This window comes from Anas platyrhynchos, chromosome 21 (genome assembly GCF_047663525.1).
Source record: "Anas platyrhynchos isolate ZD024472 breed Pekin duck chromosome 21, IASCAAS_PekinDuck_T2T, whole genome shotgun sequence".
Lineage (NCBI taxonomy): Eukaryota > Metazoa > Chordata > Aves > Anseriformes > Anatidae > Anas > Anas platyrhynchos.
In genome coordinates this window covers 2,832,131-2,854,370 of record NC_092607.1, presented here as the reverse complement: position 1 = coordinate 2,854,370, position 22,240 = coordinate 2,832,131, and the positions used below count along the sequence as shown (strand labels likewise).

The following is a 22,240-nucleotide window of genomic DNA, read 5'->3' as shown; positions in this document are numbered from 1 at the left end:
TTGCCAACTTTATCACTAGGAGGAGTGTGTACATTAGTCAGGAGGGATGGGAGGTATGTGAGTAGGAAGTGGGATGACAGTGATTCTCCAGCAATGACTCCCTTAGCAACATCCCAGTCACTGCCACGTATCATGCCACAGTGGTTTACTTTTCCTTCCTCTGCACAGGTCTGTCATTGTGGAAAACTCTGCCAGCAGCACCAACACCACTGAAATCCTCAAGCCTGTTAAGAAAAGAAAGAGGAAGGACTACCAGAGCCCTTCAGAGGAAGAATATGAATCTGAGCAAATGGTACGAAGTGAGCAGGAAGAGCATATATAAGCCCATGCCAATGTCAAGAGTGGCTCCTGGGCCACCTTTGTATGCCCTGTTGATATGTGTAGCTCTCATTGGTGCTTTTCAGTGCCATGTCAGCTCTATGTTGAAGGGGTAGCCAGAAGCTGTTAATGCCCAAAATACTTGAATGTGTGGAGCATCATAGCTTCTAGACATTTGGCTGCTGAGTACCTCAGATTGTGCAGTGTTGAACACATCCTGATTGGGCTGTAGGTACTGAATGCTCTCAGCTACTCTCTTGAGTCTAAGCCACTCAAAAGTAAGTGTTGAAGAGAGCACCTACCTATATGTGTGATATATGTCCTGGGGAAGGGGGAGCGACTCTGACAAGGCAAAGAAGCTCTCCTTGCCAGCCCGGACTGTAGCTGATCCATACCAAGTGTGATTGCTACCACATGGTACCAATATTTCCCCATCGGGTTCCCATCATCAGATCCTGTTAGCTTCCCATTTCTGGGCCAAGTACCAGTCAAATCTTAGACGTTGTTGGAGGCCCATTATGGCCCTTGGTGCTGGCATGAGTGTACAACATGTTGCACAAACCTCTGCTCCAGATCTCCAGCACTTTTTTCTGCCCTTGTGTCTAGGAGGAAAAGCAGGAAGAGACGAAGAACTCTGTGGGAGACTCTGCCATCAGCAATCCAGAGGCTGACACATGGAATGGGAGCCAGCACGGTACGGAGGGGCCAGGTGGCGGTGGGGTGAGCGATCTTCTGGCACATCTGTGTGGCTGGGAGTGGAGCTGCGTGGCAGAGGCTGAGGGGTTCTGCTGTGGTCCTGTGGGGCTGGGCCTTCATTGTGGTGCTGCAGCAGAGTCAAGCACTCAGTTCCATGCGCTGGTACATATTCCCGAAGGCTTTTAAACTTCTCTGCTTGCTTGATCCTGCTCTCTCTGTCTCTTTCCCTTTCTCTCCTTTCTTCTTTTTCTCCTCATGGGACAGGCGCACCCTTACAGCTACAGCTGTCTTCTTCAGGAGCTGTGCCGTACTGTAGAGTGCTTTCTGGTCCTTCCCTTTGGGAATCTACCCTCACTTGTGGATGCTGTGCTCTGAGAGGTGCTGTCCTGAGCAGTAATGTGACTCTGTGCCGTGTTGGGCTTTCCCTTTGGATGGTCTCACAGGGAACTTCTCTCTTGTGATCAGGAGCTCACAAGTTTGGGAGCTGCTCTTGTAGGTCTGGTGCCTCTGGAACTGAGTGATCTGGGGTTGTCTCATCTCACAGGGATCTATTCCTGGACCAAATCAGAGGAAAACTCAAATACAGAGCTGTTAGCACTGAGGGAAGTTAGACAAGCTGAAAGATGCAGTGTTGCTTTTTTTTTTTCCCTAGAGTGTGATGGGGATGAAAAAGGAAAACTTGAAAAAGTACTGGAAGTAAACATTTATGGATTTTTTTTTCTTTGAGTAGTGAAAGGTCATAGATAAAGTCATTTTTTAATGAAACTGTTCCAGCTTCATACTCCCCTCCATACTTCCCTGATTTTACTATGAGTTAAACGCTATTGAAAAGAGGGGTCATATTTGCTTACCAGGTCCTTTTCTCTACAGTATGAGCTCTGAACATGTAATCTTCCCTGCTGCTTACAAGTAAGCAGTGCTGAACCTTGTTACTTTCAACATTTTATTTTCTCCTATTTTAGAAGTACATCAGTAGACAAACTACACACCTGGATACTTCCATGCAACAGAGTAGGTGTACACTGTCTCTGGTTGTATTCATCGTTCCCCAGAAGCATAGAATTTGTACTTAGGGATTCCCTGAACATATTTTGCTGCTTTTTTTCTGTCATAAACAGTAATAAGGGTATTTGTCTTAATAATTAAATGAAATATCTGTGTTAGTAACCTTGCTCATCGAAGCTCTTCTTCAATTTTGTCTGCAAGTTCCCACTTATTCTGTCTCCACTGCCTCTAAGCCCAAGGGAGGAAGGAATAGGTCTGTCTTTTTCCTGCATTTCTGGCCTGTCCTACAGAAGACAGTCTGCCAAGGCTGACCTGCAAATGTGAATTACTTAGTGCTGGACTAAGGACTGCACTCCTGGAGTCCGTTCAGGTGCTTTGAAGCAGGGAGAAAAAATAGATAGAGGGCAAGAAACTTGGGTTGTATCTTCTGTGCCTCGGACAAGGTGTTTGTGGACTTGCTCAAGGGGTTGACAGCATGAAGGGTCACCTCCCCGCCTACAAAGAGACAATGCTGTCTTCTTTAAATGAGTGTTATAAGGATAAATGCATCTCTACGGCATCAAAGTGGTCCTGGTATGCTGAGGGAGACTCAGCTGAATGTCTCAGAGCAGAGGATAGCAGAGCTGGTGCCTCCGGAGTGGAAGTGGGAGGTGAACCTGCTGCTAGTTTGATGTCTGGGAGCTCCTTGTATTCCCAGACCTCTAGATGAATTGTGCTGGCTGTCCCAAATCTGTCAGCTCTGTGGCCATTTTGGATGTACTGGCTGGAGAACTGGTTGCAGAGGTATCCTGATGGTTTTGCACAAGATGGCTTGTTCTTCAGGGGCCTTGCATGCCTTCCTAGAGTTTTGTACAGTGACGAAAGACATTTTGGTCACAGAGACCTGTGAGAGAGAGAGAACTGTTGTCTCTGTCCATTTTTGGACAGCTGGCTAGGTTTGTTGGAGAAGGGGCTCTGGTAGGACAGTGCTCGGCTCTGCAGGGATGCAGGACTGTGTGTGAGAGCAGGATGTGGCCTCAGCAGGACCCACGCGCTCACCTGCCCCGAGGCAGGCAGGGACTGAGGCTGGAGCGGACCCTCAGCAGCGCCTCTTGTGTGTGCGTTTGTGCTGCGCTCAGGTGCCAGCGAGGAGAAGAAAGAAGGCTGGTCTTGGGCGTCGTACCTGGAGGAGCAGAAAGCTGTCGCTGCCCCTTTAGATCTCTTCCAGGATGTGAGTTGGGTTTTTCCTGTCTTTTTCCCCTCTTTGGTCTTCTCTTTTCTTTCCCCCTTTTTTTTTCCCCATCCCTCCTCTTTCTCCTCTCTTCCTTGCTTCCCTGTTTTGTGGGGCTTTGAGGGATAAGCAAGCACACCCATCTTCACCTGAAGGTGACCAGTCAGCCTCCAGTTTTGATTTGCCCCAAGTCCCACTCCCCATCAGGTTGCTGTCCCCCATCCCAAGCACCCCATGGTCTGCCTGTGGTTCTGGCAGGTTGGTGGATCCCTTCCAGTCCTTCCTGAAGTCCAGGCCTGGGCTCTCCTGAGGCCATGCTGGGTGCTGCACCCCTGCTCCCCAGGGTGCAAGAAGAGCCCAAGCCCTGTACCCCACTCCCTGTCAGCCCTGGGACACCCTGCCCTGCCAGCAGCAAGACACAAATCTGCAAGGAGGTGGAAGAAGGTGTTTTTCTGTGTAAAAGGAACTTCAATTTAGCTGACAACATAACCTGTTGCTCACAGTCTCCTGGGCCCAGCAGCTCCCGTAGCTTGATGGTTCTAGACTCATGTACATCTGTCATTTTTTTACACTGTAGCTTAATTTTTGTTTCCAGTACCAAGTAGCTTCCCAGCACAAGAATGGCTTTAAAGTGGGGATGAAGCTGGAGGGAATCGACCCACAACACCCATCCATGTACTTTATCCTGACAGTGGCTGAGGTAAGGCGCTTTTGGTTTCCTCCATCCCCCAGTCCCTCCACAGGCTCCTCATGCCTGCCCAGCAGGAGGCTCTACAGCAGAGGCAGTCCCTTGGGACTGCTGGTGGAGGGCCCTCGCCTGCATGCTGCTGCCAGCACCACATGAGATGAGCTGGCACTCCAGCACCTCAGTCATGTTTCCTTCTAGTTTGTATGGGCAGGAGACAGTACAGTGGAGCAGCTGCCATACCCCAGCCTCATTAATCTCTCCACCACCCTGACACAGCAGAGCAATGGGGGAAGAAATGGTGGTGATGGCAACAGTGTTTTACTTTTGAGTTGATGCCAATCAGACAGGTCTGAGCCCTGGAGATGAAAGATGTGAAGGTGCCTCATTGCCCTTTCTTGTGTCCATGGAGGCCCTCTGTCTCCAGGGCTCTCCATGTGGCCTCATGGCATGCCCCCAAAACAGCCTTGCGTTGCAATGCTCCACGGGCCCATAGGCAGCTAGGGAGATGAGCCAATGTTCTTGTTGCTAGAGATTTCACAAAATCAACATGGTGTTTAGCCAAAACCTCTGTGTGAGCACCTTCCCAGGTGCAGAAAAGAGAATCTTTGCACATGCTGGATCCATCAGATGCAGTGAATACAAAAGTGACCCACCATGGAATCTTAAGTACCAGCCTGAACCCTTCTGCTTAGAGATGGCTTGTGGAGGCCTTGCACTTGCCTTGCTTCATGTCAGACACGTCTTGGGACTGGCATGTGCCTCCTGATTTGTGCATTGGCATTTGATTGTGGCTCTTAAGTGCTTAGCTTTCTTAAGTGCTATGCTGAAATGGTGTGTGGGAGGAGTGGTGTGTGGCACACCCAACGAGAGACAGCAGTAGGTTTCCATGGTCCTTTCCTTCTCCTGCTCTCCCTGTGGGTAGGTGTGTGGTTACCGGATGCGCCTCCACTTTGATGGCTACTCTGAGTGTCATGATTTCTGGCTGAATGCTGACTCCCCTGACATCCACCCTGCAGGCTGGTTTGAGGAGACAGGACATAAACTCCAGCCTCCAAAAGGTAAGGAGTTGGAGAGTCTCAGTCAGCAGGCCGTGTTGAAGGAGGGGGGTGAATAATAGGTCCCCAGTCAAAGAGTCAGAAATGGGGACAGGGTGGCTCCATGGGTACCAAGAGGGATGATACTATGCTGGGGGTTGCCCCATGACACCTCTTCAGGTACCTATCATGACTAAACTTCTCTGCTCATTCCCATTCTGGGTCAAAACTCCATTACCCTGGATTTCCCAGTGCCAGGCCGGAGCCTGGTGGCTGTGCTGCCCTGACCTGGGTATGGTGCACCCTGGGGCAGGTAGGACCAGTGCTCTCCGGGGAGGAGCTGAGCTCTGTTTGTCCACTCCATTACTAACATTTCATAGCAATTAGAAGTCATCTATTGCCTTAAACCATGGGCTGTGGGCAATCAAGGGCTGTTCAAAACCCCATCCACCTTCAGCTGGGCACACTTGGCAGGGTGAGGGCTGGATGTATTAGTATGGCTGAGCTCAGCCACATGGCCTTCTTTCTGTCTCCCTGTGAACTTGCTGCTCTCATTTCTCTTCATGAGGGGTTTTAGGTTATAAGGAGGAAGAATTCAGCTGGACAAACTACCTGAAGATAACAAAGTCTCAAGCAGCTCCTAAGCAACTCTTCGTGATCCGAAATACCGTGAGTGGCAGCTTCTCGTTCCTGCCAGAACCTTCAGGTTCCCCTCTGACCGAGTGCTGGGCTTTTCTCTGTCCACCCCACACTTCTCAAACCCACAGTGCAGAGGGCCAGGAGAGTGCACTGCTTGCATTGCTTATCGAGATGTGGCATGCTTTGCTGCTGAGGATCTGTAACTTGGACACTAGTTTGGTGTGCCCAGAATTGGAACTGATCTGATTCGCTGTTTCATCTAGGTCAATCTCATGGACAGTTACATCTGTCACAAAGGTATTGGTTTGGGCCAATGAGAGCCATTACTCTCAACAATTATTTTGCCAAAGAAAACCAAAACAAAAACAGTTAATGTTCCATAAGTATAATTATTTTGCCACTGTTTTCTGTCTTCATTATCTCTGTCTCTACCTTTTTTTCATATGGCAGCCTGGGTAAGGGAAGTGAGAGTACAGTGGAATGCAAAATCCTGATGGTTTCTTTGTCAGCTGCAGAGGAAACAGCCTCCTGATAAATCAGTCTGTTCAAGTTATTTACTGTGTCTAAATCCTCCTCCTTGACCAATGGGTTCCTTGGAAGGTGGGGATATATTTGCTGCAACAATCCCACTAGCATGCATGATAGTGTTTTGCACAGGTTTTGGATCCAAGTATTAAAGGTAAGGTAGGATGCAGGGCACTGTCCCACCTCTTCCTGCAAAGCCTAGGGCATTAGTAACTGCTACCACTGGGGGAGCATGACTACAAATGTAATGCTAAATCTGAATCAGTGTAAGTTGGAGGCTGCTTTTCTCTTTGTTTATAGGAGATCCTGGGGGTCTGAAGACCTTTTTCCTCTTTATTTTTATCACCAGGCTGAGTTACTTACCCTCTGCCTGTTTTCTTGTGTGCCCAGGAGGGCACTGCTCTTCTGGGACCCTGGGTGGTCCTGGGCCTTCCTGGAAGCCAGAGATCTGGTCTGGGGCATGTGCCCTTTTGCAGTGGGCAAGGTAAGCAGTAACAAGTGCGCTGCAATCTAGGTTGTGAAAGAAACCTGCCCCTCTCTCCTCCCAGCACGAGGCTCCTCCAGGCTTTGAGGTGGGCATGAAGCTTGAGGCTGTGGACCGCATGAATCCTTCCCTGATCTGTGTTGCCACAGTGACTGATGTGGTGGACAATCGCTTTTTGGTGCACTTTGACAACTGGGATGATACTTACGACTACTGGTAAGTGCACAGAGGCTTCTGGGGTTCCAGTGCCAGGGAGACACCATGCTGCTGCTTCAGCAAGAGTGATGAGGTGCTCTAGAAAGCATATGTTGATACCACAAGCATGCTGCTGCTGACAGGCTACCAGTGACCTAGTTAGAATCATAGAATCATGTAGTTTGGAAAAGACCTTTAAGATCATCAAGTTCACCCATCAACCTGACCTACCTAGCCCTGTCACTAAACCACGTCCTGGGATGGGGACTCCATGACTTAACTGGGCAGCCTGTTCGAATGCCCTCTAAACCCCTTCTCCATGAAGAAATTCTTAATATTCAATCTAAACCTCTCCTGGCACAACTTGAGAACATTATGAGACTGTGAGGCAGGGGGTTACCCACCTATGCTGGGGTACAAATTTCACCTATCCAGTGTCACCTTCTGGGCCATTGCCATGGTCTTCTGGTTAACACGGGGATGAGACAGGCCTGATCACAAGCCATGGGCTGATGGATGGGTAATTGTTTGACTTGGTGTGTGTGAGTGGGGAGGTGTCCCAGTTGAGGCCAATTAAGGTCAAGTAGCACAAGAAGGGGTGAGAACAGTTCTGCTTCCTGCTTTGTGGCTGAAGCTATCTGATATTCTCTCTAACTTTGCAGTACAAGGAGATGTGAGGCTGCAGCAGTTTCTGTCTGTGACTGCTCCTTGCTCACTGGTGTGGGGCACAAGCAATGTCTGCTGAATGCTATGTCCTCGAGTGTTCTGTGGTGTACTTGAAGCTGTGACCAGGGTGTGAGCCTCCCAGGTTGCCCAGATGCAACTGCTCTGACCTCTGAAAGGCATGGCATATCTCCCCCTCCCATGGGATTGCTTTCTCTGGGTAGCTCTGATGCAGGGCTTGCACCCAGGGTGCATTTGTGTCCTGCTCCAGTGAGCTTGTGTACTCCCACAATAGCCCTCTGCTAGGGCCTGGGTCATTCAGTGGTAAGGGTGCTGTACAAAGCCTTCGTTTCTGCAGGGGCTTTTGCTGGTGGTGTAGGTCTTGGCTGTGCTGCTGGCTGGCCTGCTCAGGACCCTGGAAGCCTGCACGGTCTGGCAGTGGTGAGCCAGGTATTTCAGTCCTGTATAAGAGTTCAGGTATGTCTTCTAGGTGTGACCCAAGCAGTCCATACATCCACCCGGTCGGATGGTGTCAGGAGCATGGCAAACCCCTCACACCTCCTCAAGGTGAGCTGATGGCTGGGGAATGCAGACTTCACTGGTGCATCATCTCAGAGATGGGCCTTCTAGGGTGGGACAGAGTGCCTGGGGGCTCAAACCCTGTGGTCTGTGCTTGCCTGCAGGCCCGGGCAGTTTCCTTCAGCAAAGTCACAGCTGAGGTTCTTGTACGTGTGTTCAGGTACAGCATGGTGTTTGTGTCAGGCCACAAGGAGAGGGCAGGAAGAGACAAGCTATATATGCAGGCCCAAATGTTTCTGCTTTCCTTCATCCTGGGTTTTATGGTCCACGAGGAAATAGTAGCACATCTCAATGTCTCTCAGATTCCCACATGCCTGACACAGGCTTGGTTGGTCCTTTGAGGCAGTAGTACATTCTGGGATACTTGATGTCTTCTAGTTTGTGTCTCACCTTCTACACCTTCCCCTTTCTAGATTATCCTGACCCTGACAACTTCATCTGGGAAAAGTACTTAAAAGAAACTGGGGCATCTGCTGTTCCAGCTTGGGCATTTAAAGTGGTGAGTACCACATTGTCTGCTCCATTGTGCCTGGGCAGGAATTCAGGTTTTCTCCATTGTCAGGTCTTCACTTTTATGAAAAGTAAAATGATATTTAGTATTCTCCTGCCACAGGGGCCTGGGATCTGGATATACAGTCTAAGTTCAGAAGTCAGAGCTATCCTGGGCAAATAGTTCAAAACTGAGAAAAATGGGAAATATGACCATCACCCTTGCTAGACAGAAGCTCTGTGGTAGGAAATCATTTGAGGTTGCTTGATAGTTGTCTCCAATTGCTGCAACAGCAGATGTATCCAGCCAAGTGCAGCTGTGCTATAAATGCCCCAAATGTGTCTCTTGAAGGCGTTCTTCCCTGGGGCAAAGATTTCCCATCTTGTTAAAAACATAGCTCAGATCACAGAGGGCTGTCCTCACTCTCTCCTGGTGTTCACCATGAGTGGCTCTTACCTGGACAGAACAAGGGACAGCGCTAGGAGCTAGGCTTTAGGAACACATTTGCTACTGGGAAACCAAATCAGCCTCTGAGAGTCACGTGAACCTGGAGCATGGAACCTGCTGACCTGGGCTTTTCTTTGTCCCAGCGCCCACCCCATGGCTTCCTGGTCAATATGAAGCTGGAGGCAGTGGACAGAAGAACTCCTTCCTTCATCCGAGTGGCTAGTGTGGAGGATGTGGAAGATCATAGGATAAAGGTGGGTTCTGGAGATTCAATGTCTGAGTCTCAAGTGCCTGTGTCCAGGCACTGTGCTGGCTTGCTCCTGGCCTTCCCCACTCACTGCCAGCTACAATGGCAATTTGTATAGAGGTCTGTGGAAGCACGCAGTGTGTAAGATGGCAGGTCCCAGTGCCTGGTTCCAGGAGCGGAGCAGTCTTGTGTTGCAGTTCAGCTTTGCTCTGCTTCTTGCTGTCAGCTTGGAAGGCTCCAGAGCTCCTCAGAGAGGTGCCCTGAAGTTTGAAGGGTGACCTCTCTACTTATCTCCCCAGATCCATTTTGACGGCTGGAGCCATGTGTATGATTTCTGGATTGATGCAGATCATCCGGACATCCACCCCATAGGCTGGTGCTCAAAAACTGGGCACCCACTGCAGCCTCCTCTTAGTAAGTTCTGGGCCTGGGCATCCCCTCATACAAGGGCCCAAGTGTGCCAGATCCCCACTGTCACCATCACCTGTCCATATGCAGAAAAGGGAGGGTGCAGTCGTGGTGCTAGCCAAGGGTGGGCAGGGAGGAAGGGCTATTACTGCAGGGTTGGGAAAATCCTTCCTGTGTGGCACAGGCAGGGAGCCCAGAGCCCTGGCTCTGCCTGGGGTTATGGCCACAACAGTGTGTTCCCTGTTCTCCTTCTGGTCTAGGGCCAAAGGAACCAGCCTCCTCTTCCCATGGGGGCTGCCCAACCCTGGGCTGCAAGAACATGCCTCATACCAAGAGCTCCAAATACAGCTTTCACCACAGGTGAGCTCCCCAACTCAGCTCAGAGGGGCAGGGCTCCCATGCCAGCCCTGTGCCTGGGCCTTCCTCTGCTCCCCTGCACCCACGCACCCCTGCAACTGTCAGCAACCAGCCCCTGCACCCAGCCCATGCTTGGCTCTGCCTCCAGCTTGGAGCCGGCTCTTGCTTTCTCCGGGCCAAGCCTGTGAAACAGTCAGGAGCCTGCTACCAGGGGAACTACTGACTAACTGGTGCATCCCCACATGTGCATGCCCTATGTTCCCCTATAGCTCCTGGGGACATTTTTCATGCCCATCTGCCAAGGGGTCATATAGGCCTTGTAGGGGACAGCCCCTACATACTTTTAAGACACTGTTCATGGATGGATGAACATTGATGGATGAACATGGCTTTGAGGATGATATTCATCCCAGCCCTCATGGATACCCTTTCTCTGTGAGGTTGTAAGCTGGGAAGTACTGAGAGGGGATGTTGCATATCCCTCAGGGCTTTGTCAGTTGCTTGCATGACCCTTTTCAGGGGAAATTGGGACTGATGTAATGCTGATCCCAGCATGGCAGGCTGGCATCAGAGCAGGGGAGTGACTACAGCAGAGAGTACTTGAGGATTAGAGAGGCAGATCTGGCTCCTGAGGGTTTCTCTACTGTCCACAGTCATAACACATGCTTCGTCCTTACTCTGAGGCTAGTCTGGATGCCTGTGGGGGCAAGGAAGGGAGGATGGAAAATCTTATAAACCCCATTGACCTACTTGATCAGCATTCTGGTGACTTGTACAGGGTGGCTGTGATGGCAGCAGAGATGTTAGGACAGGAGTTTGTACCTGGAGGAGCTAGGTTTGCCCTCCCTGTGAGCCAGTGCACATCGCACTCTAGACTAGGGAATTTGTTCAGCAAGTCTGTACTACACTTGTCTGTACGGCCTGGACTATGGCTTCCTGCGGCTGAGGGTGGAAGTGTGGCCCTACCACCAGGTGGCTTCACCCCTGCCCTGCCCCATGCCCACTCTTGCCTCCCTGTCTGCTCCCTAGGAAGTGCCCCACACCAGGCTGTGATGGGTCAGGACATGTGACTGGAAGATTCACAGCCCACTACTGCCTCTCAGGGTGCCCACTGGCAGAGAAGAACCAGGGCAGACTCAAGGCAGACTTGTCTGACACTGAGGCCTCAGCTCGCAAGAGGAACCTGATGGGCTTCCCTCAGCGGAAGAAATCCCGGCACCACGGGAGGTAGGGCCACGCCTGGCAAGCCCTGTGCAGCAGTGCGGGGCACCTGTGCTACACTTGGCATCCCTAGGATGGATGGCTGAACTGGAGAGGCTCCTTGCCTGTGGGGCAGCATGCTTGTAGACAGCTGGCATTTGTTATTGCAGCTCTCTTGGGTCACCTCAGGCACCTCTCCTCATTTTTTGTAACACATTTTGTGTTACTGGCTGTCAACCCTTTTTACCAGAGTCTGAGAGGTAATCCTTACTCCTACTGCCAAGGCATTGCTCTGTGCAGTGTGGAGAAGGGCACTTGGGCCAGTCCCAACACAGATGGAAATCAGTTTTCCTGTCTCTTTAGAGGGCGACCTCCAAAGTACCGGAAGATCCAGCAGGAAGACTTCCAAAGTAAGTGTGTTCCTCTGCCACTGTGTCTTCTCAGAGCAAAAGTGAGACTAGGGGAGACAAGGTGGTGGCTAGCAGAGGCAGGTCTCTCCTTGGCTCACTCAGTCAGACCTTGCAGAGGTCAGCACAAAGCTGAGAGGCTGTGTAGAGCTCATGGTTTCAAAGCCAACCATCTGAGAAGGGATGTCCATGCCTCTTACCAGAGTTCTGCTGGGTACCTTGTCACTTCTCTTGATTTATATCTGTGAATCTTTGAGTGCTATAGGATAGGGAATTAGGACCCTCTCTCTGTGGCAGTGCATTTTTCTCGGCACTTTGTCTTATCCAGACCTGTGCCTTCATCCTATGGATGCTGTACCCCAGAACCTCAGTGTGAGGTGCCACATTACTGCTACAGTACAGAAACTGTTGATGAACAGTACTTGTTTGGTATTTAGTTCTGATGATCAACGTAAGACGGTAAATGGCTCTCAGGTGGAAAGTTACTTCTTCTAGCCAGTATCAGCTTTACCATGGGCTAGCCTGGTGTTTACCCTAGTACTGGGATTGAATTAAGATCTCTTGGAAGTTGTCATTGGTTCACTGGAGCAGAGACAAGGGCTTATAGCTTTGTTAAAAACCTGAAATCGTCTGAATGACAAGGGATGGCATTCTGGTGTGAAATTTAGCTTGGAAATTTAGTACAGTACAGAAAACAGAGTGAAAGTGGTGAGAACAAGGCAAAGTCAAGCTTGTTGTTGCTGAACTTCTTCCCTTACCATCCGCAATCCCACCAAACTGAAGCCTTTGATGCATTACTCTCCTGTTAATTCAAGGGACAACCACTAGCTCTTGATAACTTAGACCCGTGAGACCATCTGCTCCTAGCCCCAGGCCTGTCCCTGAACAGTCCTCTCCAAGGCTCGTAGAATAGGATGGGATGTTCTCATTACTTTTCCTTTTGTCACACCTTGCATTTTTATTGCCAGCTATTTCTTCAGACAATATGCACCAGTCGCTCTTCATGTCTGCCCTGTCTGCCCATCCTGACCGCTCTCTGTCACTCTGCTGGGAACAGCATTGCAAACTCCTGCCAGGGGTGGCTGGCATCACAGCAACCACAGTGGCCAAGTGGACCATCGATGAGGTAAGGCAGTTTTGGAGGCTGCGTGCTGGTTTCTAAACCACTGGCATGACTGGGAGCACTCCAGATGGCTATGCAGTGCCATGGTACATGTACCAGGCACAGAAGGGCTTTAGTGGCCTCTTCCCTAGGCTATCAAGACAGTGCCCCTTGTGTCATACAGTGTGGACAGCTGCCAGTCACCTGCCCTTAAGGCAGCTGCTGGGAGTACATGCACAACTACCAGATTCTAGCTTGACTTCAATGTGACATTAGCAGGGCAGGCAGGTGAAAGTAAACAGCAGTCTCTTCCTTTAGCATCATGCAGTTTTACAAAGAAGTCAGTTTCATCTTTTCTAAGTAAAATAGCAACAATGCAAAACTGTAGACTGCAAATAAGGAGTCACTTTCCTGTGTCTCCTCTGAAGAAATCTTTACATCTGATTCTTTCTTGTCACTTTCATTCACTTTCTTTGGCATCTGTAACAGCTGTTCTTGAGGCCTGTGTAGCTGACCTCTGGCATTGGAGAGGCAGCCCCAGCAGACAGCCCTGCCTAACTTCCATTTTAACCTTCTGTGTGCGTCCAGCCCCTCTGCTGGAATCATCTTGCTGTGCTAAAGATGGCTTACTGGAGATAAAACGGCTGTAACGTTTGCTACTCTGGGGCTGGAGAAAGCTGACACCCATGCCTTGGTCCAAGAGCGATCTCTAGGCATGGGAGAGTGCTGCAACTGCAGCACTTTGCCCTAACAGGTACATGTTACCTTGCAGGAGCCAAAAATGCTTCTGTGGAAATGAGGATGTGGGCTTGTAGGGTGTCTGCAGCCAGAAACATTGCTTCCATCTTGACATTTCTCTCTGTTTATTCCAGGTTTTTAGCTTTGTTCAGACTCTGACAGGTTGTGAGGACCAAGCCAAACTGTTCAAGGATGAGGTGAGAAGGGCTGGAGCATGAGTGCAGGCAGCCAATGACAGCTGTTTGCCAACAGGGGAGGGAAGAACTGGCCAGTGCTGTTTCCTTCAGCAGCTCTGCCACTAGATGATTAGAGCATGTCCCCCACCTGGCAGCGATTCCCATGCTGCATTCCAGTGTGTAGCTGTCTGCCTGTGCAGAGGGTAACAGGAGGGAGATTCTGACCTGTAACTCCTGCTACCATGTTCTGTGCTGCATGGGTGAGGGATGAACCCTCTGAGGAGGCTGCGATGGGGTAGTAGGGAGCATGGTGCTGCAGTCTCGGTAGCATCATTGCCTCCTGAGGGAAACTGCTTAATCCACATCCATGCTTCTTTCCCCTCCTGCATTCTCTCACCAACACATCAGTTTGGCAACGCTGCTGTCCATCAAAGAGGTTCATGATTTTTAGACCCCTCTGTGGACAGACACACAAAGGGAACGGCTTCTAGCATGTGCTATACACCTAGGGAAGGCTGATCACAGACATGCTGGGTACAGCAAATGTCCTAGCCTGTTAATAAAGGGCCCCTGTGCTTTAAGGGTGCTCAGCATGCAAAGCCAAGCTGGGGGCAGCCTCTATCCATGCTGGGGCCTGGAGCAGGGAATGCCTTGGTGTTTGCCTGGAGTGGCTTGCCTGTTGGCTGTCCTGTTCCCAAAGCCTGGGCCAGCCCCTGGACGGGCCTTTCCCTATCCCTGCCCCGATTCCGGGTGCATGAGTTCTGGCTTATCTGGGGCAGTGTGGGAGCACCGTGGGTGGCCTCTGCCTTGCTCCCTGTGAACAGGAGTGCTGCTGTGGCAGCTCACCAAGGGTTGTGAATATAGATGTGCATGTTCCCAGAAAATAACTGCGCTGTCTGTCTCTGGGAGATCACAGTCTGGATTGTTGGTGAATGCCTCTGTCCCTGCTCTCCACTCCAGATGATTGATGGCGAAGCATTCCTCTTGCTGACTCAGACTGACATCGTCAAGATTATGAGTGTTAAGCTGGGCCCAGCACTCAAGATCTACAATGCCATCCTCATGTTCAAGAACGCTGATGACACCTTAAAATGACTTTTCTTGGCCCCGCTGGGACCGTCCTTCAGCACTGGTGCTGCCAAACTGTCTGGCCAGGACAGAGATTCCCCCGACCGCCCGCAGCTTGTCGTGTCCTGCAGCATCTATGCTCTCCCACCAGTCCATCTCCCGTCCTCTCCCTCACTCTCTCTCCACGCTGCCTCTCTGCTCCAGTGCTGGGTACAGGCTGACCACAAGCCTTGGGGGTGGATACACAGGCAGCAGGTGGATGTGGGATTAGCCTGCCTCTGTGCGAATGCTGCCCCAATGTCCTGCTATGACTGCACGTATTCGGGTGTGTTCAGGGATGGCGGAGCAGTGTGGAGGTTGTAGCAGCTGGGCACACACCACAGCTTAAGCCACTGAGATAAGGGTGGCTTAAGAGAGAGAGAGAGATGAGAGAGTGGTGAGATATTTTTTTTCTCAGTGTGTTCCTCTTAGAGGACTTGGATGCTCCCAAGGAGCTTCTGCTCACTTTGCCTTTTCCTATCTGAAATCTTGTGACTTGAGACTAGATGATAACTTTGCTTTGCCCCTTCACCACACTGGGAACCAGCGGCCCATCTTTCCCCCACTGGGAGCAGTGTTTCCTGGCTGCAGTTCTGCCCATGACCAGCATCTGTGTTTTGTTCCTCTTTACTGTAATGCAGCAAATCCATGGGGTCAGGGCTGGGTGGATGCAGAACAAGCTCCATTTCCACTTGCACTTCAGGCTGTCTTCGACAATGTGGCTCTGGGAGAAACAATGTTTGGTTAATTTGTTCCCTCCTGCAGCAATTAAAAAATCCTCTGTGAAGGAGAGGCAGGCCTGCTTTGGCCCACTTGGGGACTTGGTGAACCTGATCTCGTGGGTGGCATCCCTGCCTATGGCAGGGGGTATGGAGTTAGATGATCTTTAAAGGTCCCTTCCAACCCGAGCCATTCTGTGATTCTGTGATTAGGAGCAAGGCCCTTCCTAGAGCTGAGACCACTGCCAAGGGCAAAAAGTATCTGTAAGCCGAATCAGGGCTTGGTTCCTAAAGCATTCCTGACTTCACAGAATCACAGAATTTCTAGGTTAGAAGAGACCTCAAGATCATCGAGTCCAACCTCTGACCTAACACTTGATTGACTTGATCCTGTCAAGCTGCCTTCTCCCCCTTTTTTGCCCTTGAGAGGCCCCCAGGCTTTCCTGTGTGAAGAGCAGAGTCCTCTGCTGTCTTATAGATTCCTTCTCTTCAAACCAAAAGAAAGCCAGCAGCTAACTCTTTTTCCTTCCTTGTCTCCGTCCGTCCGTCCTTCTGTCCGTCCTTTTAGTAACATGGCACCTTTCCAACAAGGGTGCAAGCACTTTGGAAATGCCCATGTAACTCTCCCTTGCAATGGAGGAGATTCCTGGCACAGTCAGACATTCCGTGTGTTCCCAGGTACCAGGGATGAGCCCTGTAGCACCCACACTGCACTTACTGTACTTTGTTATCCTGTGGGTGCTGCTGGAGCAGTGGTGTGGCAGTGCAGTGCTGGAGGGCTCTCCGTAGTGTATAGTGATGTTATCCAAGTCCCACATCCACTTCTTTCTCATTCCCAAGAACGACATGCCATAGCAAAACATTTTTTCCTCTTTTCCAGTGTCCAAAGACAGAGATTAAGGGTCTTGGTAAGTGCCCTAGCAATGTCTCTTGGAGCAGAACTGCCTTGGAAGCCACTGTTACACGTGGGTCAATCTGTTCTAGGATTCCCATGGAAATGTAGCATTTTGACTCTTCGTTACTGAATATTTGGGGTCACATTTGACCTGCTCTTGAAAAGTCTGCTGCTTGCTCTTTATGCAGGACTTGAAACTAGTCCATGTATTTATTTTGTCAATGCTTGGGTTTGAGTTAGCTCTCCCTCTCCTTTCCCTTTTCACTTTCTTTCACCTTTTCAAGCATTGTGGTATGGCCAGCTGTGGAGAGAGGGTGAGTAGGAAAGAAAAACTGGGTCTCACAGTTACTCCTAGTCACCTTTGATTCACAGAAAATGGTCCTGAAGGTGGTCTCTTCAGCTAATGGGGGGTGTCTTCCTAGGCCACCGTGTGCTAGGGGCGAGGAGGAGCAGGCCTAGGACCTTCAGCTGTTGGACTCTTCATGCAAGCCCTGCTGAGACATCTTCAGGTGTGATCTGGAATGGTTCCTGCTTGGCTCGTTACTCTTGCATAGGATGTGGTTATTGGGCTTGTAAGGAAACAACTTATGAACATCCTGTTCTCATCTACTCCCTTCCCCGGCAAAGCCATTCCTCCTGCTGGAGAAGGGACTAAGCACTGTCACTGGGTGCTAGGAGAGGAGTGTCAGATCTGAAACCAGTGTGAATGATGGAGCGCCTTGTTTCTCACAGGGCTGCCCTGGGAAGCAGAGGTAGTGGTGAGTTCAGAAGATCCCTGCTGAAGGGGAAGAGGAGCCATAAAGCTTTCAAGACCAGGCACAACCAATGCCATCAGCTCTTGCTCTGTTGCATGTGGTTGAGCCATGCTCTGCCTGGGCAGCAGGCAAACAGGTGGTGTGTGCTCTGTACTGTGCCAGCCTTCAGCATCAGCAGGAAGCTATGCCAATGGCATAATGCCTCACTTGGGCTCTTCTGACCTCCCTCTAAGCAAGCAGCCCCAAACCGGACAGGTCTGCAGAGGTGCTTTCCCTTTGCTCGTCTGCAGAAGGGCTTTCCCTTGGCTGTGGGGTTCGGTTGCAGAGCTGGATCCCAGCCTCTGCGGGGTCTGAGCTCTGCCCAGGGAGTAGCTGTCAGGAAAACCAGCCCCACTTGAAAGGGGCTGCACAAACTTGTCTGCTGCACAGACTTGTCTGCTGCTTGAACACCAGTTCTTCAGCCTCTTAGGCTGTCTCCTCTCAGCCCTTTGGGTACAAATCTTCTGGGTTGTTTTAGGTGAAAGAGTCATAGGGTTTGTAGATGGTCAAGGGCTATTTGCTGTTAACTCTTATAAGGTTTCCTTTAAAAAGGAAACCAAACCCAAAGTATTGTGTGTACATGTGGATGGGTGTTTGTGGGTACCAGTGTGGAAAATCACAATATCATGTCCTCCACTGTTGGTATGATGCTGTTTTATTGTGATGGTCTCTGAAGCCATGGCGGTGGCAGACCCCAGCCCAGGGTCTCAGACAACACATTCTCCATGAGCAGAAGTTGTCTCTGGTCCCAAGAAGGAAGCCAGGAGAAGGAAAGTTCGCTTGCACCCCTGGCCTTGCAAGACCTCTGTCTCCACAGAGCATTGACCAGGAGGCCCTCTTCAGGGAGCATCAAGGGCAGCTGTGACCAAGGCAGAAGGACCAAAGTTTCCTTTCCTTTTCGTCCAACGAGACTCCTTGCAGGAACATCCACTGCCCTGTCACTGAGAAGATGGAGTCAACACAGGGACTGAAGTGGGTCAACACAGGTCTGGGGCCTTCCTGAGAGCTGTGATGACAGCGAAAGCTTCTAAATCAATGAAGGGTTTTTGAAGTCAAATCTATTCATGAGGCTCCCCATGCCTGTGCTCCCATCATTCCTGTTCCTGCTGGAGCCATGTGGGATGTCCCACCAAACACTGGCCTCAGGCACAAGGCATCTTCTGGGGTGGCTGTTCCACAAGTGGCTCTGGGTGGGTGGGGATGGTTGGATCCTCTTGAGAAGGGATTTTCCTTGTGGAAACATGCAGCATGATGGTGCGAGGCTGAGGTCTCCATTTCTGAGAGCAGCCAGCCTGAAGCTCAGCAAGGAGGGTGGCAGCTTTCTGTCTTGCCAGAGACCAAGTTTGTATGGCTTGGGACAGCTGCCTCCTGCAGAGGCAGTCAGGGGACTCGAGTGGAATGAAAGGAGTTGGAGAAGAGGAGGGAGCCTTGAGAGAAACACAACTTGTATGCTTCTGCTCTTCTGTTCTTCTGTTCCTGAGTCCTCACCCTCTTTGTGGTGACCCCTTGGTGCACAGGAGAGGGAAATAGCCAAGCGCTGCAGCACAGCTCTGTCCCTCCGATCCACCCCTTCCTTCTTGGGAGGAGAAAAAGAGGGGTATGTTTTGGAAAGAGCGTGACTACGATGAAGCCTTTTTGCACTTTCATTCATTTTGCACTCGTTTTTATTTTTCAGCATTTTTGATATTTGCACCTCCCCTTTTTGTGTTTTCATAACAAAAATACTTTCGTTGTAGCCAGTGAAGCTATCCCAAACTTTGTGTCCTGAGTACACAGAAGTTTAAAGGTCTTATATATATAAATTTATAACTATATAAAAATAAATTTATATATATAGATCGTGATGTGATGTGTTTTGTCAGTGTTTTAAAATAATAAATGAATGTGAGCAATTGAAGTCAGCACAGCTGGAGACTGCTTATTAAGACACATCCCAGGACTCCCCCACCTCCTGCCATTGGGGCACCCTGGTCCCTGCCCATCCCACGGGAGGCAGCGGAATGGGGAGGGGCTGATTTATTTCTTCAACATAAAGAACCTGAAGGAAAATCCTAGTATCAATCCTAGTGTTACTGGCCCTAGCTGGGAGGACACCAGTTAAAGGGGTCTCTCTGTGCTGGGTGCACGCTGGCCCCTCCACCCCAGGTGGCCTCTCCTTGAGGTTCAGGGGGAGTGTGTCCCACCCCGGGGTGGGGGCAGCTGTCCTGGGGTGTGCCTGTGGCCTTGCATGGCCTCAGTCACAATCAGCCCCAGCATGATCAGGACCTCATCTCCCAGAGCCATGTGTACTGGGTGTAAGCTAAAGGGCACGGAGGCACTGGCACTGGGGTCCCAGTGAAAAAAGGGGGGCCTCTGGGAGGAGCCAGGGAGTTCCCAGAGCAAAGGACTCCCAGGGAGGCAACAGGGAACCAAAGAGGACAAAATGGATATACAAGGGGCTCCCAGGGCAAACAGATGTGGACACTGGGACGTGCTGGGGAACTCCTGTGCTAAAGAGGGATAAAAAAATGACAAGGAACAAAGGGAACCCCCAAGGGCTCCTATCTACCTCCACTTCCCATGCCCCTGCTTGCTGGGAAATCCTCCTACTCACAATTTCTGACCTGCCATCCAACCCAGTGTGTCCTGGCACTGAGGACGAGGAAGATGCCAGGAACGTGGAGCTGTCCCTCAGCCATATGCTGCTGGACTGTGCCGAGGTGTATGACTTTGCCAGGGATGGTAGGTGCCTCTATGCTGCCTTATCACGTGGACTGGCACAAAGGTGGCCACACTGCCTCCTGGCTCTACAACCCCTACCAGCTCCCAGTCTCTCCAGAAGTAAAACTGAATGCTCTGGATGTGGTGGTTTTACTCAGGTGGGCAGCTGAGCTCCACCACAACTGTTCTCTCATTCCTCAAAGGAAAATGGGATGAAAATACAATGACAAAGACTCAAGGGTTGAGATAAGGATGGGGAGATCACTCAACAATTATAATCACGGGCAAAACAGACTCATTAGAGGGAGATTAAAGAAATTTATTGCCTATTGCTAACAAGCAAGGGAAGTAAGAAAGAGAAAACAAACCAAAAACACCTCCTGGTTCCAACCTGCTGGGGTCAGATTTATTCCCAGCAGGCATAGGCACCCCCATCTTCTTGGGATACCTGGATGATAGTGAACATATTGCCACATTCACAGCCAGCTGGGCTCTCTGCTGGACACTGATGTTCCCAGATGTGTACAGCAGCATGACTGCCCTGTGACATTGACACCTGCCATGGTTGTGTCCCAGGATGGCTCCATTGCACAGTGTCACAGAGATGGAGGAGCTGGGGAGCCGTGACACAGGGACAGGTAGCAGCCATCAGAGCTGGATCAGCCCACATAGCCCCTTCAGCCCAACACCAAACCCTTTTCCTGACACCCACCCTGCACCTGGTGGCCCAGCAACATAGCGGCACCCTTGTGGCCCTTGCCACATAAACCTGGGGTAGCTGGGTCATCACTGGCCCATAAAGTATCAGGGCTTAAATTAACTAATGAAACTCTAAAGGTGATGGGGGTAGCAGGGACTGGAATAACAGTGCTATTTTGGGGGGACACCATGCTGAGACTAGGGGATTAAACAATCACAGGGCATTATTATTGTATGTACCCAAGGCAGGGACTAACTTGTTGGGAAGGGATTTGATTACGAGATTGGGCATTCAAATAGTAAGTTTTTAGACTGGAATAACAGTGTTATTAACGGGGTGCGCTCAGACCCTGAGAGAAAAGCTATATTTGCCTTTGAATGGAAAGACTGAAACGGGGTGGAGGCAACAATACAATGGACAGTTTTACCTCCAGGGTTTACAGAGTCACTGAACAGATTTTGGAGCAATTCCAGCCTCTGGAGGGGGTGTATATGTTACAATATGCAGGTGAGCTTTTATCGTCAGAACAGGACAAAACAGTTGTGAAAGAAGCCAATAACAAAACATTACACTTTCTGGGAAAACAGAGTTTGAAAGTATTGAAAAATAAATCACAATATGTAGAAAAAGAAGACAAGTATTTACAGCTTCTAAGTGTCTGAGGAAAAACGAAGAATAAATCCAGAGAGGTTTCAGGAAATTGTTGAGCTACCCCTACTGTAAAACTAAGAAAGAACTAAGAAAGTTTTGGGGGGTTAATGCAGTATTGTCGATTATGGATAGAAGCATATGCTCAGAAAACAAAAGGGCTGTATCTTAAATTATTAGGGGGGGAGCCTTATATACATGAATGGACAGAAAAGGAAAAGGAGTTAACAGAAAAATTGAAGCAGAGCTTAATGAGAGCACCAATCTTAGCTGTTCCCACATTAAAGAAGCCTTTTATCTCTTCACTACTGTGGATAGGGGAGCAGCACTGGGAGTACTGACCCAGGACTGGGGGATAAGCAGCAACCAGGGGCTTATTTGTTTAAACTGCTGGGCCCAGTTTCCAGAGGATAGCCTGAATGCATTAAAGCTGTAGCAGCAACTGCTAGTCTGGTGGAAGAAAGCAGGAAATTAACCTTTGGGGTTAATTAAGAGTCAAAGGGAACCACAGAATGCCAGTATCACAGAGTTTCATTAGCATCCCATAGTGTCACAGTGCCATAAAGTTGTGAAGATTGTCATAGAAAGCCTTGGAGAGCCCAAAAAGAGACATAGAGTGTCACAATGATATGGGTTGTCATAGGTTCTTATGTCAGAGAGTCAATCATATATGTCTTAGTGTGTCTTAGTGTGTCAGTCACAGTGTGATAAAGTGGCAAACCATTGCAGAGTGTCAGCGATTGTAATAGACGCAGACTACCACAGTCAGAGTCTCAATGTGTCGTAGAGACTCACAGTGTCCTCAAGTGTCTCAGAGTGACAGAGTTATCGAGCGTCACAGACACATAAGTTATAGAATGTCACAGAGTCTCACAGGAATACTGCCAAAGATTCTTGGATTCAAAGTTTCATAGTGTCATAGTGTCAGAGATTTTTCACAGCGCATCACAGTGTGATAGAAGATAATAGTGTCACACAGTAAAAGAAGTCACCGTGTCAGTGTCACAGAGCCTTCTACGGTGTCCTTGGGATTCTTAAACTGTCACAGAGAGCCACAGAGAACCATGGC

The 22,240-nt window shown here is 50.0% G+C and overlaps 3 protein-coding genes across 6 annotated transcripts in view; 1 reads left to right on the top strand and 2 right to left on the bottom strand.

Annotated features, from left to right (window-relative positions):
* Positions 1–19,020, top strand: part of L3MBTL1 (L3MBTL histone methyl-lysine binding protein 1) — a 39,786-nt gene extending 20,766 nt beyond the window's left edge. For 2 of the 3 annotated variants that reach the window (XM_038166059.2, XM_027473113.3), the window contains 17 exons: positions 169–292; positions 925–1,012; positions 3,138–3,229; positions 3,825–3,929; positions 4,840–4,975; positions 5,520–5,620; positions 6,664–6,815; positions 7,948–8,024; positions 8,450–8,535; positions 9,117–9,227; positions 9,520–9,634; positions 9,889–9,988; positions 11,015–11,212; positions 11,549–11,595; positions 12,561–12,718; positions 13,567–13,629; positions 14,569–19,020. In XM_038166059.2, the coding sequence (XP_038021987.1) occupies positions 169–292; positions 925–1,012; positions 3,138–3,229; positions 3,825–3,929; positions 4,840–4,975; positions 5,520–5,620; positions 6,664–6,815; positions 7,948–8,024; positions 8,450–8,535; positions 9,117–9,227; positions 9,520–9,634; positions 9,889–9,988; positions 11,015–11,212; positions 11,549–11,595; positions 12,561–12,718; positions 13,567–13,629; positions 14,569–14,703 (1,888 nt within the window). In that variant the 3' untranslated portion in view covers positions 14,704–19,020. The remainder of the gene's footprint in view (positions 1–168; positions 293–924; positions 1,013–3,137; positions 3,230–3,824; positions 3,930–4,839; positions 4,976–5,519; positions 5,621–6,663; positions 6,816–7,947; positions 8,025–8,449; positions 8,536–9,116; positions 9,228–9,519; positions 9,635–9,888; positions 9,989–11,014; positions 11,213–11,548; positions 11,596–12,560; positions 12,719–13,566; positions 13,630–14,568) is intronic. The other variant, XM_027473117.3, reaches the window with a different exon arrangement.
* MAP1LC3A (microtubule associated protein 1 light chain 3 alpha) overlaps positions 1–22,240 on the bottom strand; it is a 54,158-nt gene that overhangs the window by 9,996 nt on the left and 21,922 nt on the right. The gene's annotated exons all lie outside the window — the stretch shown is intronic.
* LOC110351747 (uncharacterized) lies at positions 18,991–20,462 on the bottom strand (the record flags this gene model as incomplete). Its single annotated transcript, XM_072026481.1, is given in 5 exon segments — positions 18,991–19,663; positions 19,799–19,974; positions 20,215–20,238; positions 20,240–20,289; positions 20,292–20,462. Coding segments are annotated over 5 exon segments (798 nt in total), but the record flags the coding sequence as incomplete, so codon positions are not given.